The 16,963-nt window shown below is 44.6% G+C and overlaps 1 protein-coding gene across 1 annotated transcript in view; it reads left to right on the top strand.

The window, feature by feature from the left end:
• The first annotated feature begins 13,734 nt into the window (after positions 1-13,734).
• The window catches only part of Igf2bp2 (insulin like growth factor 2 mRNA binding protein 2), a 156,549-nt gene continuing 153,320 nt past the window's right edge, over positions 13,735-16,963 (top strand). The window contains exons 1-2 of the mRNA XM_070029765.1: positions 13,735-13,969; positions 15,538-15,598. Of these exons, the coding sequence (XP_069885866.1) occupies positions 13,792-13,969; positions 15,538-15,598 (239 nt within the window). The 5' untranslated portion in view covers positions 13,735-13,791. The remainder of the gene's footprint in view (positions 13,970-15,537; positions 15,599-16,963) is intronic.

The following is a 16,963-nucleotide window of genomic DNA, read 5'->3' as shown; positions in this document are numbered from 1 at the left end:
CAACAATCTAGTGGGAGAACAAGGGAGGGGGTAACAATGCTCAAGAAGAAATGTACTTATTGTCTTACACATGTAACTGTAACCCCTCTGTACAGCATCTTTACAATAAATTAAATTTTAAAAAAGTAGAAAAAAAATAAAGGTAATTTTGCCTCTTCAACAACAACAACAAAAAACAACCACCAAAAATACCTGTAACTGTGGTTTATACATTATTTTAAAATACAGTATAAGGATGTTTTGGCATAATTAGTTATATGTTATTTTAAATGACCTATTTGAATAATGACAAACTTTTCACAAAGACAGTTCTAGTTTTGTTGTGGCACTTATTTGGCTGTTTATTTTGATAATAATATCTAGTCAAATCAGCTGCTTCTGAGACTACTTCTGGCATACTTGCTAAAAATGTGTTTCATATAAATGGAAGTAGTTTTTAGAAACTATTATCCAAGAGGGTGTGTATTCACTTAGGGTAAAATTGTTTTAAAAATTACAGATACAAGGAAAAACTAAAACAACCTATAAGAGATATCTAGTATATAAACATAAATAACTCTTAATAAAAGTAGAACTTAGTTTATATATATTTAGTACTATGAATTGAGAAAAGAAAAATCTCATAAACCAAAACTTAGATAGGGTATTGATCTTAAAATAAATCTCTTGAGCTGCAGTATGGCTTAAGTGATAGTGTTTGCTTGGCAAGTATGAGGCCCTAAGCTCAGCCTCCAGAACTTTCCTGAGGACTGGTCAGGTGAATGCAGTAAGTTTTCCAACAACACCCCTTGTCTTCCTACTCTTAGAAACTGTGAGAACTGGGGCTGGGAAGGTGGCTCAGTGGTAGAGTGCTTACTTTGCATGCATGAGGCCCTGGGTTCGATTCCTCAGCACCACGTAAGCAGAAAAAGCTAGAAGTGACACTATGGCTTCAGTGGTGGAGTGCTAGCCTTGAGCTGAAGAGCTGAGGGATAGTGCCCAGGCCCAGAGTTCAAGCCCCACAACTGACAAAAAAAAAAAAAAAAAAAAGAAAAGAAAAGAAAAGAAAAGAAACTATAAGAACTACTGAGATTGTTTCTCTGAATGGCTTTGAACAAAAAAGGTTCCATTATTTCTGTTGTATCTTATGCTAGGCAATGTTTTTCCCTTTGCTTTTGTGCTGGTATCGTGCCTTAAACTCAGTGCCTCACATTCTCATTTGGCTTGTTTGCTCACTTGTAGTGCTTGAGCCACCCCTTCAGCTTGGCTTTTGGCTGGCTAATTAGAGATGGACCTGAGGACTTTCCTCCCCAAGCTGACTTCAAACTGGATCCTCCAGATCGGAGCCTCCTGAGCCTCACTTGCATTACAAGTGAGATTTTTCACAGGTGCTTAGACAGATCATTCTTTCTTGTGTCTTCTATACCAACATTTCCAGAAAAGGTTAGACTTCCAGTAAGGTTAGACTTCTAGAAATATTACTTGCTTTAACTGTAAAGTTATGTGGTACATCCAACTCATTTTTCTCCTCTTCCTCCCCCTTCTCCTCTTCTCCCCCCTCCTCTTCCTGCTGTACTGCGAATGAATACAGAGCCTTATGCATGCTAGGCAAGATCTAGCACCTAGTGACACTTCCAGGCCCAGTCCAACTTTTTATTTGGGCAAAAAGACTATAACACTAATTCTCTCTCTCTCTCTCTCTCTCTCTCTCTCTCTCTCTCTCTCTCTTTCAGTTTACACAGTACTGAGGAATCGAACCCAAGGCTTCATGCATGCTAGGCAAGCTCTCTACCACAGCGCCACATTCCCAGCCCAAACACTAGTTTTGAGACACTGAGGTAATATAATAGGTCAACTTATTCTTTTGACATTACTCCCTTTCTCCATTCTACCTTTGGTTTTTGTGGTGTATACTGGGGGGAATGAGTTTTTAAAAAAAAAAAAATATGATGTACAATTATCTAGCAAGCATCACCAAGCACCTTCTTTTTTATTTTTATTTATTTATTTTATTGTGAAAATATCATACAGAGGGGTTACAATTACATGGGCAAGGTAATGAGTACTGTTTCCCCTTCCATCCCTTCCTATCCCCGCCCACCCCCCCCCCCACCCAGTGCCAAAATTGTAAACCAAGCACCTTCTTTGTGGCTAGTACAAATGTTTCAGAAGTGTCTAAGTGTCCACTGCAGAGGTCCTGAACAAACCTGAAATCATGACCACTCACATCTCTACAAATCACCGCATGTTTTGCCTAGCCCAAATTCTTATCCTTTCCAGGTCTCACGATCACATTTTGCTCCAGATCTGATTCCCAAATAGTCTCATCTCACTTTGTGAGGGCCAGCTCTCAATCAGAACCATGTGTACAACTGGGTGCAGATGGCTCACACCTATAACCCTAGCGAATCAGAAGGCTGAAGTCTGAAGATTGTGGTTGGAAGTCAGCCTGTGCAGGAAAGCCCATGAGATTCTTATCTCCAATTAAATGTGGAGGTTGTAGCTCTAGTGGTAGAACACCAGCCTTGAGCAAAAATCTCAGGGACAGTGTCCAGGCCCAGAGTGCAAGCCCCAGCCTTGGGTGTGCACACGCACAGACACACACACACATTTACTTCTGGGCGTCATCAGTTTACATATGTAAAAGGTATAATGGAATGGGTGTTGGACTCTAATTTTAGTGCGAAAATAAAGAAATACTGCCACTGTAAGAACTGGCTGATGGGTATTGGTGAAAGGTGAAGAGTAGGGGCTGGGAATGTGGCTTCGTGGTAGAGTGCTTGCCTAGCATGATGAAGCCCTGGGTTCAATTCCTCAGTACCACATAAACAAAAAAAGCCAGAAGTGGCACTGTGGCTCAAGTGATAAGAGTGCTAGCCTTGAGTAAAAGAAGCTCAGGGACAGTACCCAGGCTCTGAGTTCAAGCCCCAGGACTAGCAAGAAAAGAAAAGAAAGAAAGGTGAAGAGGAGACTTCTATGTAGCTCTGCAAAAAACAGCAGCAGCTGCTAGACATAGTAGTGTCCAGTTTGTTTGTTTGTTTAATTCCAGTTATTTAGGAGGTGGAAGCAGAAGAACTGAGTTGAAGGCCAGTCAAAAGTGAAATATAAACTGAAGGGCTGAGGCCATAGCTCAAGTTGTGGGGAGCTTTGCCTCGCATGTGCCAGGCCCCGGGTTCAATCCTCAGCACCATACAGAAACAGTATTCATTCCACTTTATGGCCTGAGTCTAGATGATGCGTCCACAAAGTAAGTTGATACACTTGAGTATTTTGAAGATGTCTCTTAGCTCCAAATGGTTGTGACTCTATAATTAGTGGGGAAACTGATTTTAGCTTACTTCAACTTTTTTTTAATTGTTTTGTCCATCGTGGGGCTTTAACTCAGGGCTTCAGCACTGTCCCTGAGCTCTTTTGCTCAAGGCTAGCTCTCTACCACTTCATTTTTTTTGTTTTTGTTTTTGTTTTTAATTTTTTTCTACCACTTTGGGTCACAGCACCACTTTCAGTTTTTGAGTAGTTAACTGGAGATAAGAGTCTCACGGGGACTTTTCTGCCAGAGCTGGCTTTGAACCATGATCCTCAGATCTCGGCCTCCTGAGTAGCTAGGATTACAAGCGTGAGCCACTGACGTCCAGCTCATAATGTATATTTTAAACACATATATACCTATATGTATTGGCCTAGCAATCTCAGTACTAAGAATTTACCCTGAAGACAAGCCTCCAACAATGTAAAACAAGCAACACATACATACAAAGTTGTCCAGAACATCATTATTTATAAAATTACATTTTATACCATTACATTGTCATGCCAACATACCTGGCTTGTGAGTACCACAAAGTTGCTTTTCTGTTTGGTTTGTGTGTGGGTGTGTATGCATGTTCATGTGTGAATATGCCAGTCTTGGGGCTTGAACTCAGGGCCTGGGTGCTGTCCCTGAGCTTTTTTTGCTCAAGGCTAGCACTCTACACTTGATCTTTGCTCTACATCTGGCTTTTTGGTGGTTAATTGGAGGTAAGAGTCTTTCCATCCCAGGCTCACTTCTAATTGTGATCCTCAGATCTCAGTCATCTGAGTAACTAGGATTACAAGGTGTGAGCCACCCGTGCCTGACTCTTCTGTGATTTTTTAAAAAATATTTTTTTTTTTGGTCGGTCGTGGGGCTTGAACTCTGGGCCTGGGCACTGTCCCTCAGCTCTTCAGCTCAAGGTGAGCTCTCTACCACATGAGCTACAGTGCCACTTCCAGTTTTCTGGTGGTTTATTTGAGATAGGAGTCTCACGGTCTCTCCTGCCCGGGCTGGCTTTGAACCGTGATCCTCAGATCTCAGCCTCCTGAGTAGCTAGGATTACAGGCGTGAGCCACCGGCGCCCGGCTTAAAAAATATTTTAAGTAGTTGCACAAAGGAGTTTCCATTCTTGTTTATTTATTTTTTTTGACACATAGTCTTGCTGTCTCATGATATTTTTTTTGTCTTAGCCACCTACAAAGCTAGGAATCAACTAAACATCACCATGCCTGGCTGCAGTTTTTAAAAAAAGAAAAGACAATGAATCTATAATAAAATGACTTTCAGAAACTACTGTTAAGTGAAGAAAAGTATGAAAGTGTATCTGTAGTACTATGTGTTATTTTTAAAGAGAAATAAGAAAATATGCATGCATATATTTATTTGTGCAAAAAAGAAACAAAGGAAAGATAATCCAGGTTAATAAGATTGGTTACATTCAGGGATTTGGTGGAAATGGGCAGAATAGAAAAATGAGAAGGGGATGGAGTTTTGACTATATTTGCAACCACATTACTATTTTATAAACAATAAAAAGAAAAATCAACAAAAATGGGAGAAACTAAAGTGGAAAGTATGAATAAATCAACCATACTTGAATAAGGTAACCAACACTGTAGTAAATAGAACTCAAGTACTGGGGTTCATAAGCAGTACTCTACCATTTGAGCCATGCCTCCAACCTGACTTTTTTTAAGTGGAGATGCGATTCTGCAGGGTTTTTTGTTTTTGCTTTTGACTGGGCTGGCCTCAAACCTAAATCTTCCAGGTCTCAGTGTACTGAGAGTCAATGAGTACAGATATGAGCCACCAGTGCCTGATTCAACCGCTTGAGCCAAAGCTCCACTCTAGCTTTTTTGATCAGTAATTGCACAGGCTGGCTTTGAACAGTGATCCTCAGATTTCCACCTCCTGAGTAGCTATAATTACAGGCATGAGGTGTCTGGCTGGTTCAACTTTTAAAGACAGTAGATTCTTAGGCTAACGACAAGGAGCTCTCATCAACAAATATTAGCTAAAAGAAGGCTAGACAATAAACTTTTTCAAAGAAGTTGAGTAATTCTGGATATTCTAACATTAAGCACCTAACTATATCGCTGATAATGGGAGGCAAGTTTCTTACAAATATAAAAAGTAGGAATGTGGGAATGAATCACATAATGTTTTATTGACCTCAGAAGTATTACTGAGAACTTGTGATTTTTAGTATAGCACTAAATAAATAGATGGGTATAGATGGACGTATATTTTTACATGTATCATCTATTTCCTAGCTCCCCCAAATAAGAGGGATTAAAACCAATGATATTCTAATAGCAGTGACCACACCTAGCCTGAGGATCTTGTTTTCTGCATACTCTTCTCTGCTAAAAAAGTATTAGGACTTCTTGGTTAAGTGGTTGGTGATAGGATTGAGATGGAAAAAGCATTACTGGGAATAACATGTTAACCTTACTTGCGTCAGTTTGAAGAGGATTTTACTGCCCAAATCTAGGGCAAATTAAGCATCTGAATATTTAAGAATAGTAAACATTTACAGCACTTAGAATAAAATAAGAATCCGTTAATCTACATTGTTATAATGAACGGTGAAGTTTTTCCTTAATAGTGGAAAGCCAATTAATAAATATAAAAGGAATAACAAAATTAGAGTTCCTACTCATTATTATAACCATGATTAATCCAGGCATGAATCCACAATATATATTAAACTTGGTGTTTAAAGTTTTTAAGGAGTAACATGGCTTCTAAGTCTCCCCAAAAGATACTTTATAAAATTGTGATAGATACAACACCTTAACCAAGTGCACAAAGCTACTGTTACCAATATGAACAAATCAATATCAGTACCTCCTGACACAAAATTACAGGAGCGCAGTGCTACCTTTGTGTGTTGCTGCAGAGAACTCTATAACCTAAACTTAATTGTGAGGTTTGTCAGACAAGCCCACATTGTGGAGCACTCTACAAAGCAAATACCTGCATCCAGCAAGATGTTAACATCCAGAAAACCAAAAAACCATTGTGCAACTGTGCCAACTAAAGGAGAATAAAGAAACAGACAAATGCAAAAATTACTTGGAAATTTCTATAGCTATAATAAACATTATTGGCACATTGGAAAGACCTGAATGCAGCCTGATGATTATCTTGTTCATGTTTAATTCATTCACTATACTAGAGCTATGTATTTCGAAAAGATCCTTCTCTAGTAGATATAAATGGAAAAAAATATATGCATAAGGAAGTATCCTATTTGTGGTTTACTCTCAAATGTCTGAAAAACAAAGAATAAAACAAACATAAAACATGGACATTTGAGGAATGTGAGTAAACAATTAAAACTTACTCATAGGTCTGACATATATGTGTATACATATTATATACATAAAATATATGATATATGTACATATTCTATACAGGTACACAGACATGTGTAAATACACATATATAAATATCTATAATGTTTTATAAAATAGGAAATTGTTGATTCAGAAGTTCCAGTGGTGTGTCTAGAGAATCTATATTTTTAAATTCTGTTAATGGTTATGATGCATAATAGAGCTTAAAAATCATCCTGTCTCATAGTGTAGATTTTGCTACTGAAGAGGAAAAAATATCAACACATACCTAACAATTAAAAGACCAAAAAAGGCCAGATAAAACAAATATCATGTGCTCCGTCCATCCTCTATTCCTTTTTCTCTGTTCCTAGAGGTAATAAGATAAAAAAAACCCTGATTTTGCTGTTCCAATATATACTGTATATCTTCTATATCATACATACCATAGTAATAGAAGAAGGAGCAGTATCTATGGGCATAGATGCAAGAATGTGGACAGATAGGTTAGAATGTTCTTTTGGTTGCTTCTATTTTTTCAGTGAAAGAAAAAACAAGGGTACCAGGGAAGACCTAGGGCAGAAGAACAATTGGAGGTGTAAAAGAGATAAGACATTAATAGTCACCTAAAAGCATGCTGCAGTACCCGAAGCCTGTCTCTTCAGCTCTACTTGATATTGACAAATTACTCTTCAGAGTAACTGTACCTTGTAAGCAGTTGATGCTCCAATCAATACCTGGTATTCATCAATACCTGTTATCATTTCAAAGGAATTGTCAGTTTGGTAGTTTTAATTTTTTGATTATTAAAGAGTGAATTTATTTGTAATTTAGTCCATATAATTTTAATTTAGTTAATATAATTCTATATATTCTATTCACACCTTTTGCTCATTTTTTCAAATGCCTTTTTCTGGTTGATACAATTTCTCTTGATGCAATTTGAATAATATGTCGGTGTTTACATTAAGACTGTACAAATATTTTCACTGTTGAGTCTATGAACATTGCTCCTTTCTTGTAAGATCATGTGTTTCTCCTAGTTAATGATTTCCTTGTTTTTCCAAATGCTCCGTGTTTGCTATCCTATCAGAAGTTAATATCCACTCATTTAAAAATGTTCCTGTTCTTTTTTCTTTCTCATTCCTGTGTTTGGGGGGGGTTGTCCCAGAAGTCTTTACTCCAAACCACCTATCCTCTTGTTCCATTCTGCCTTGGTTGCTTTCTGAATGGCTGAATTTCTAGCCTCTGGATTTTCTTTGCCTAGCATCCTTCATAGGATTTCCTGTTTTCCAAATCACTTGTCTTCTCCCATGGTATGGTTGATATTTATCTTTCAGTCGTTTTTCCCAAATGGGGGTATATTTGAATCCTTGAATGATTTTTAATTGATCTCACTAGGTTTAGAATTTTAGATTGGAAATAATTTCTAGCTTTAAGGTGTCTGCTTGGTTGCCTTCTAGATTATCTTTTAGAAAAATTCAATTGCTACTCCTTTTTCCAAACTCTTTGCATATAACCTTCCAGCACCCCACCCATGCTTTTATAATTTGAGTTTGAGGTTTCACAACAATGGATTATTTGTCATTCACTATGCTTGGCCTTCTGTAAACCACTCTGGAGATTCTGGGAAAACACACACACACACACACACACACACACACACACACACACACATTTAGTGGTCCTGGGACACACACACACACACACACACACACATTTAGTGGTCCTGGGATTTGAACTCAGGGTCTTGTGCTTGCTAGGTAAGTGGTCTATCACCTAAACCATGCCCACAGCCTGATCCTGTAAAATTTTTTATTTTGCATTATCTCTCAGTTCATTATTTCTAAGTGCTACTTCTAAATATATACTTGGATTTGGCTTCAGGTGAAGAGCAAATTCATTTTTATGCCTTTGTGCCTTTAACATGCTATCCTTCCTAGGATGTATTTCCTCTTTCATGCCTTCTCCTATCCTAGTGAATCCCTACTGACTCTTCAAAACCCATTTCTAACATCAGTCCCTCCATGATACCTGCCAATGAAAAAAAAAATTTTTTTTGGTAGTACTAGGGTTTGAATTTAGGATTTTCTTTTGCTAAGGCAGGTCTTCTATCACTTGGGCCACAACCCATCTATGTCCTTTTTTGATTTTCCAGGTAGCAAAGTTTAAAAAATTTTTGCTGTGGGCTGGTCTCAGATCATGATGCTCCTACCTACACTGTCCCTCATAGCTAGGGTTATAAACACTCACCACCATGCTTGGCTTCTTATCATGGGCGGGGGGGGGGGGGGAGAACGTCTTGCTAATTTTGTGTCTGGGCCGTTAGAGTTATGATTCTTCCATTCTCTGCTTCCTGAATAGCTGACACTGCAGGTGTGAGCCACTGTGTCCAGCTAAGAAATCTCTTTTATGTCACTATACCCACAGTCTACCATGGCACTTGTAATGTCACTCCATAAAAGTGTGGCCATATTTGCTTCCTCCACTTACCAGAAACTTCTTAGGATCAGGATGTTTATTCACTCTGTACTTACTGTTTGACATCATATAATACCCTAAGTAGATGAATGAATTCAACATGAAAAAAAGATTGTGCAAAATAGATACTCTCATCTGAGGTTTCAGATGGGCATTCTGTATTCAACAAATACTACCTGAGCCTTTATTATGGACCAGGTTCACAAAGACCGAAGGAGAGGAGCTGGGAATGTGGCTTAGTGGTAGAGTGTTGCCTAGCATGCATGAAGCCCTGGGTTTGTTTCCTCAGTACCACATAAACAAAAAAAGCCAGAAGTAGTGCTATGGTAGAGTGCTAGCTCTGAGCAAAAGAAGCTCAGGGACAGTGCCCAGGCCCTGTGGTCAAGCCCCAAGACTGGCAAAAAAAGAAAAAAAAAAGACCAAAGGAGATTCAAAGAGGAAAGAAATTTCTTTCTTTCTCAACTCTCTATGTAATGGAGGTTGTCATACAATTTGTAGACAAATGATATACAATTCACATTCCATAGTTCAGTAGTATAACACCTGTCTGATATTGAGCCCCAGAATCACAAAAGAATCAAAGAACAAACAAACAAAAAATGTGCTCCTGAGATTTTAGCACATTCACAGTGTCATTCAACTATTACTACTTTATAAAGAACATTTGCTATCTGTATGAAGTTCTGTACATATACTAGTCCCAAGCAGGGCAGAGGGAATCTCTCCCAGGGAGGAAACACATTCCAGGGAAAAGAGCCGAGTTCCGTGATGGCCCAGCATCTGGAAATTATGAAAAGTGAAGGGTTTTGGTGGTGGCTCATCTCTAAAATTCTAGCTGTTCAGGAGGCTAAGATTTGAGGATTGTGATTCAAAGCCACCTTAGACAGGAAAGTCCTGTTAACCACCAGAAAGCTGGAAGCAGAGTTGTGGCTCAAGTGGCAGAATGCCATCCTGGAGCAAAAAAGCTCAAGGTCACTGTCCAGTCCCTGAATTTAAGCCCCAGGGCTGGCACAAAAAAAGATGTAGGAATAGTGGAGGTGTTGAAATCATCATCTCAAAATTACTTCACTGCTGGTTTTGCCCCAACCTTCCAGTAAACAGGCTTTTTTATTTTCTTATCCAACTGCTCAGGTTATGTAGAAACACTGTCTGTATTGACACTCATTAAGTTCAGCAAGAATCATTTCTTGAAGATTTTGTAGATCCAAGAAGTTAAGGCCACTATAGCAACACCATTAAGGTACTCTGACAATGAACAGACATACTTTGGTTATGAAAAGCCAAGATGAAGATTTAATAAATTCATGGACTCTCAAAATAAAATACTTTATTTTTAAAGTTTATTTTATTCTAAGGGTGATGCCAGACAGGTTATACAGTTATATAAGTAAGGTAATAGATACATTTGTTACCCCCTCCCTTGTTTTCTTCTACTTTCCCTCCCTTTCTACTCCCCCAAGTTTTAAAGTTCAAAGATGAAAGATTTTCTAGGTGAATTTTATGCTCATGAAGAAATTCTGCTTTCTTGGACTTCAGTTTTCCAGCTTATATATACTTCAGAAATCTGGTCCCACCTACCTTATCACCATGCGGTTCTGTATCTTTGAAACTTTTCAAAAGATATGCTTTAAAAATTATTATTTTACATATTACTACTAGAACGTCGACCACATCTCTAGCTTTAAATATTCAAAACTATTGGCTCCATTAGGTTTCAACTGAATCCAGATCATTGAAGAATTCTAAATGGGAGAGCTGAGGTGGGCAAACTTCAGACAAAGAAGGTAGAAAGTACGTTTTGTCAGGCACAAGCAATGGCAAACCTTTGGTTTCCTGATTTTTTCACTTTGGGTCTGTCCATGTGTCTTCCCTAAGTAAAGAACTGTACCTTAGGGTGCAATTCTGAACCATTAGATGAAGAACTGGGGGGTTCTGCAAATCAGAGGTTTGGAGAAATTGTTCACGCACGTTCAACATTCAACCTTCACTTCTGCATCAACACTACTTACAAAATGTCAGATCAGCAAGCACCGAGTACTTTTTCCAGAAGAAAAAGTTTGAAAACCTTCTTAACAGAGAAAGAAAACTCTTCCAGAAGTCACTTCTGCTAAGAATACTTAAACTCATGTTTAAAAACTAACGGTCTTATAATAAGATCAAGTTAATTGTAATGTCTGAAAATATTATACAACGTAAGTCTCACTGGCTTTCAGACATGAATGAGACCACCTATCTTTGTCACTCTCGTTTCTCTTTTATATATGTAGCTTTTACTGTAAATAAGGAAGCAAACCTGCCTATTTACATCCTATCACATAACGGAGACCATACTGAATGGGGGGCAGGGGAGGACATGTGTGCAAATAACCAGAAGACAGTCGGCTCCTATCATGCTGTGGCATATACACACGAGTGGCTTCATTTGTGATTTTTTTTCCCTCCACATTTTAGTAAGGGAACATCCCTAACTAGGTGATCTAGTACTTTTGGGAACGGTGGCAAAGTTCATTTCCAACCCCAGGAGCAGTAAAATCTAATTCATTTTCCGGAAAGAAGGAAGTATGAGAACGATTCTGACAAAAGCCAGAATCAAAATAACTGCCAATGTCTAGATGAACATGGACTCGTGATTCCCCCCCCCCACTAATTTTTTAAGCCTCAAAAAAAGTATTTTAAAACTCCTAGGTAAGTTTCTGGGGCAAAGAACGAAACCGTCCTTCAGTGTGGGTCCCACAGCGCTTCAACTGTTTCATGCAAACCTCCCAAGAACTCCCCAAGGGTGGGTTACTAGCTCTCCTCTTTAGAGATGAAACAGGCTGGTGGATGCTGCAATGTCTCAGGCTACGCCTCAGGAGCAGAGGAAGCGGTCTGAATCCCGGGGAGACAGGCTACCCACTTGAAGGACAATCAACAGGCAGCATTTGAAAAATATATATATATATATATATATATATCAAGCCACGTTCAATCTGCCTCGGGAATAGGAAAACTACAAGACTTCATAACTCAGCCAGTTCACCCGAACTCCCAGCAACAATGTCCCATGGCCGCCTCTTCCCCTCCACTCCGCCCCCTTCGGTGTATCATCAAGTCTTTAAAGCCCTCAGCTGTGCGGAGCTGGGGAGGATGAGCTCCTTTACCTCTAGATCCTGCCATTTTCCTCTTTCCGTAGCTTTTTAGTGTCTGGCTGTGACAATGACTCTAACCACCAGGCTTCCCTCCCCAGATCTTGCAGTCCGGGGGTGTCCAGTGTGTGTCCTGTCTGGCGTAACAGATTCCTCTCCCGGCCGAGGGGTTTGGACGGCTTTCAGTGCAACCACGCTGCCCCTTCCGTCGGTCACGCCGTTTCCTCCGCCGGGAAGGGCTCCTTTCCTCTCCCGGCCCTCTCAAGGCTCAACGAACTCCTACACAGCCCGTACGCCCTCGCTTCCCGCACCCGCGCCACCCTACCCTTCCCCCGGCCCTGGGAATGAACCTGGTGGCCGAGCCTGGTAGCGCGCATCCGTTCCCCGGGCCGCCGACCCGCCCGCTCCGCACCCGCGGTCACCTGGCTGGGCGGGGGGAGGGAGTGCGCCCGGGAAGCCTCCACACTCCCCAGAATGGAGCAGCCGCCCACTTCAGCCCGGGGTCCCGAGCGCGCGGGGTCCTGGCGGAGAAGAGCGTGACTTCTCCGGCCTTCTCCGCTTCCACTTACGAGGCGGGAAACTGAGGCCCGGGGTCAAGAGCAACTCCTCCCCGGGATGCGGGGGGAGGGGGGTGCGGGGAAGGGCTGTCCCCGAAGGACTCGCGTGGTTCTGAGTGTCCAATTCTGGTTCCGTCCTTTGACCACGCGCTGCCGTCCGCGCTCGGGGAGGAGCCGCGCGGGGAGCGGGTCTCGGGACGAGCGCACCGCCCGGGCACGCGTAGGGAGCGAGTCTCCGCCAACTCGCCTCCAAAGTTGTCTCCCAGCCTGCCCCCGCCGCTCACCTCCCCAACACACCTTCCCGCGGGCCGGGGCCGCGCGCACCACATCCGGTCCACCTGGCGCACACCCCTCTCCACGCCCGCTCGCGGCCCCTCTCCCTCCCACGCCGCCCGCGCCTCGCCGCCGCCCCGCACCCTCTCGCGCGCGCTCCCACCCGCGTTCCGCCGCTCGCCCGGCCTCACCGCCGCGCCCGCTGTGGGGTTACGGAGCCCCGAACCCTAACCCTGGGCCGAGACCCGCTTCCGCCCGCCGGGTGCGGGGCCGGAGCCCGGGTAGGCGCGCCGCGCGTCCGGAGCGCCCGGGGGGCGCGGGGCGGGGAGGGGGCGCTCGCTCACTCTCGGCGGCGCACACGCCCGTACAAACTCTCAACAGACAAACGCGGGGTGCGCGGCCGCCGCCCGCCGCTGCTCCTCCTCCCGCCACCGCCGGGAGAGGGAGAAAGAGAGGGAGGCAGAGAGAGCGCTTTGTCCGCGCGCCGCCGCCGCCGCCCGGCCCGGGACTCTGCCCCGAGGAGGCAGCCGCGCCGAGTCCCCGCCTCCGCCTCTGCCCCCGGGCGGGCCGGGCCGGCCGCGGTGGGGGGAGCCAGGCTGAGGGTGAGGGTGGGGGTGGGTGGCGGGCGGGCGGAGGGCGGGGAGGGGGGGCGGAGGAGGAGGAGGAGAGACGAGGGCCGCGGAGGAGGCGAGGAGCGCCGGGTACCGGGCCGGGGGAGCCGCGGGCTCTCGGGGAAGAGACCGATGATGAACAAGCTTTACATCGGGAACCTGAGCCCCGCCGTCACCGCCGACGACCTCCGGCAGCTCTTCGGGGACAGGAAGCTGCCCCTGGCGGGACAGGTCCTGCTCAAGTCTGGCTACGCCTTCGTGGACTACCCCGACCAGAACTGGGCCATCCGCGCCATCGAGACCCTCTCGGGTGAGTGCTCAGCGCTGCCCCTTCCCCCCTGCTCCGTCCCGTTCCAGCCGGGACGGAGCCCGCACGGAGGGCCGAGCCCTGCGGGCGGCGCCCGGCGGGGGCTCGCGTGCCCGCACGCTCACTTCCACGCACCGGCTCAACTCTCGTCTCCAGCCCGCTCCCGGGACGGCCCGCTCCCCTCCCCCCGCAGCCCGGGGCTCACCCCTCGCCCCTCCGGGCCGCACCTCTGGGGCACCTCCCGGGTCCCTCCGGGGGGGTCCCCGGGGCTCGCTTGCTCTTTGGGCGCACCCATAGGGCCCCGTACGGCTCTTCAGAGGCCCCCACCCCCACCCTTGTACCGTCCGGTGCCCCCCCAGGTTCACTGACCTTCCCGTCACCCCCTTTGCAAGAGACCCCCTCTCCCCAAATCCGGCATCTCCTCCTTCCCTGGCCGGACTTTCCTTCTTCCCATGCCGCGTGCCCAGAACCTCCCTGAGCCGCACTCTGCTTTTGAGCCCCCTCCTCACCTGTCTTCCCCCCCCCACACTTTCGTCACCCCTCGGTTTCACCTGGATGGTCCCCTCGAAGTCTCGGGGCTCCCCCCGCCCCAGCCCCGCACGCCCGCACATCTCCCTCGCTCCTCTCCCGAAGCTCAGTCCCCTCGCTGGTCTCGCAAGCGCTCCTATTTTTCCCTGAATTTTTTGTCCGATTTTATTGAGAAGAACTCGGGGCTGGGGGCTTTCCGCCGCCCGTCCCCCTGCCTCCCGCTCGGCCAGAAGCACCTTTTTACGAGGTGCCCTGTCTCAACTCGGTGGGGGCCCGGGCTGAGAACCGGGAAAGAGGAGACCGGGGGGCCCGCGAGCGCGCCGGAGCCCAGACGGGAGTCGGAGAGCGACACACACATACACACACACACACACACCCGCGCGCGCGCTCTCCCCAGCCCTCCCTCCCGCACACGCTGCGCGCGGAGCCGCGCTCGGACCCGGGCCCCGGCCCCCCGGGCCCCGCGGCCCCGCTCCGCCGGAGCCCCTTCCCCAAGAGCGCGTGGGGTGGGGGCGGGGCGGCGGCCAGGCCAAGGTGACACCCAGAAGCGGGCCGGGCCGGGGCTGTTCGCTGCTGCACACCCAGGGGGGGCTTCAGTGCGTCTGTTCGGGGCCACCGGGAAGGTGGGTGGGTGGGGGGGGTCGCACGTGGTGGAGCCTTTGCGGTCCCGGGTTTTCGGAATGGAGAGGTGGGGGCCGGCTCGGGAACGGGGCCGCGCCAGCCTTGCAGCTTGAGTTTCAAATGAGCTCATCCTTTCAAATTGGCGCCGCTCTTTATTAAATTTGTTTTTCCGGTAATGCCACCCACAGCTCTACCTGGGGTCGGAGCCGACCTCGCAACCTTCCTTTCGGGGCCCGAGAGCCGAGAAGCCCACCTTGAATTACTCTGGGTACTAAGTTTGCTGGGCTGGCGCGGGGTGGGAGACCCCTGGAGGGCGCCCGAAGGCGGTGCCCAAACTTAAGAGTTGTGTGTCTGCCCCTCCTAGACCCCCGCGCGTTTGGTCTCGGGAAGGTTCTGAGTGCTTTAAATTTCTGTTTTTAAAGGTAAAGTGGAATTGCATGGGAAAATCATGGAAGTTGATTACTCAGTCTCTAAAAAGCTAAGGTAAATATATTTTGTTTAGATTCTTTTTTTTTTTTTTTTTTTTTGCTGTTGGGATTACGTGTAAGTAAAAAAAAAAACTACAAAACCACCCAGCTTTTAAAAACATGCCCTTAGTTTTGAAAAGGATTTTCGTGGAGATAACATAGCATAGAAAGTTACATTGATTTACTTTTTTTTTTTTTTTTTACTTTCATTATATAAGGTGCTTTCTGTGCTTGGAAAATATCTGGTATCTAATGGGGGGGAGGTTCGGGTGGATAACTGGGTTCAGTTCTCTGGGACCAGTTAACTTGTTTATCAGAAGTTGCCTCCCCCCACCCCCCCTGCTTCCCACTCCCATCACTACACCAGCACAATGGCAACAAATGCTTGTCAAGACTTCCTGTGAGATGTTAAGTGTAAATATTTACTGTGTCAGCTGAATTGCTTAACCAAACTTCGCGATTAATTCTTTTTGGATATTTTAATGTGGAATGATAAAATCAATTAAGGGGTCCATATATTTCTGAGGCATTCTTAAAGAAATCGTTTTTGTGGGTGGACAATCACTGAGACAAACAATTGTTTCTGAGCAGTTTGTTATTGTTGTTGCTTTTAAGAAAACCTTGGAGGCACAATAGGCAATAAGGGGAGATCTATAGCCAAATTTAAGTGTACTAGCTTAATGAGGGAGTAACAAGTTTTGTGGGGATGGGATTTCTTCACAGTGATTTGCTAACATTGAGAGTTATCTAAGGAAAGAGGGAGGTCGAGCATCTTTGTTTAAAGTTGAATGTGGACTTTAAATTTGGGCCCTTTATTACTCATTCTGAACTCTTTCTTCCTTGTGTCTCAGCTTAGTTTATGTCTCATTCACATACATTTCTTCATTATTACTCATTAAACAGCTGATGGTGAGGAGCCAAAATGAAGTTACTACCTTGATGGTCTATAGGGTAGCCACTTCCTTGGTTTTTCAGGATTGAATATATTTTAAAACAAGGTACTTTGGATAAATGCTGGGATGTGTTGAGGAGATTTTAAAAAAAAGTTGCACATTTCTACATACATCTTAAATAACAACATCTTTTGTTTGTAAATGAGTCTGTGTCCTATCAGAAAATTAGTATCTCTTATTTGAAAAAAAAAGATGGGAGTTAGGATTTGCAGTTTCCTGTGTCACATGAAGCTAGTTCTTCTTATGTTGTAAAAGATACAATATGTAACTAACTGGGTTTTAGTAAGTATTCCAAATTTTTTATTTTCCTTTACTAGTTTTCAAAAAGTGTCCTAAATTTGTATGCTTTTCTAATATTATTTCTTACTTGAGAAGTCCAAGTGGCAGTTTTTTGCTACACTGAATACTTATTTAAGGTTAAGTTACTT

This window comes from Dipodomys merriami, unplaced genomic scaffold, assembly GCF_024711535.1.
Source record: "Dipodomys merriami isolate MVZ:Mamm:240054 unplaced genomic scaffold, mDipMer1.0.p SCAF_2, whole genome shotgun sequence".
In the NCBI taxonomy this organism is placed as follows: Eukaryota; Metazoa; Chordata; class Mammalia; order Rodentia; family Heteromyidae; genus Dipodomys; species Dipodomys merriami.
The sequence above is the reverse complement of the archived record's forward strand: the minus strand, read 5'-3'. Positions and strand labels throughout refer to the sequence as shown.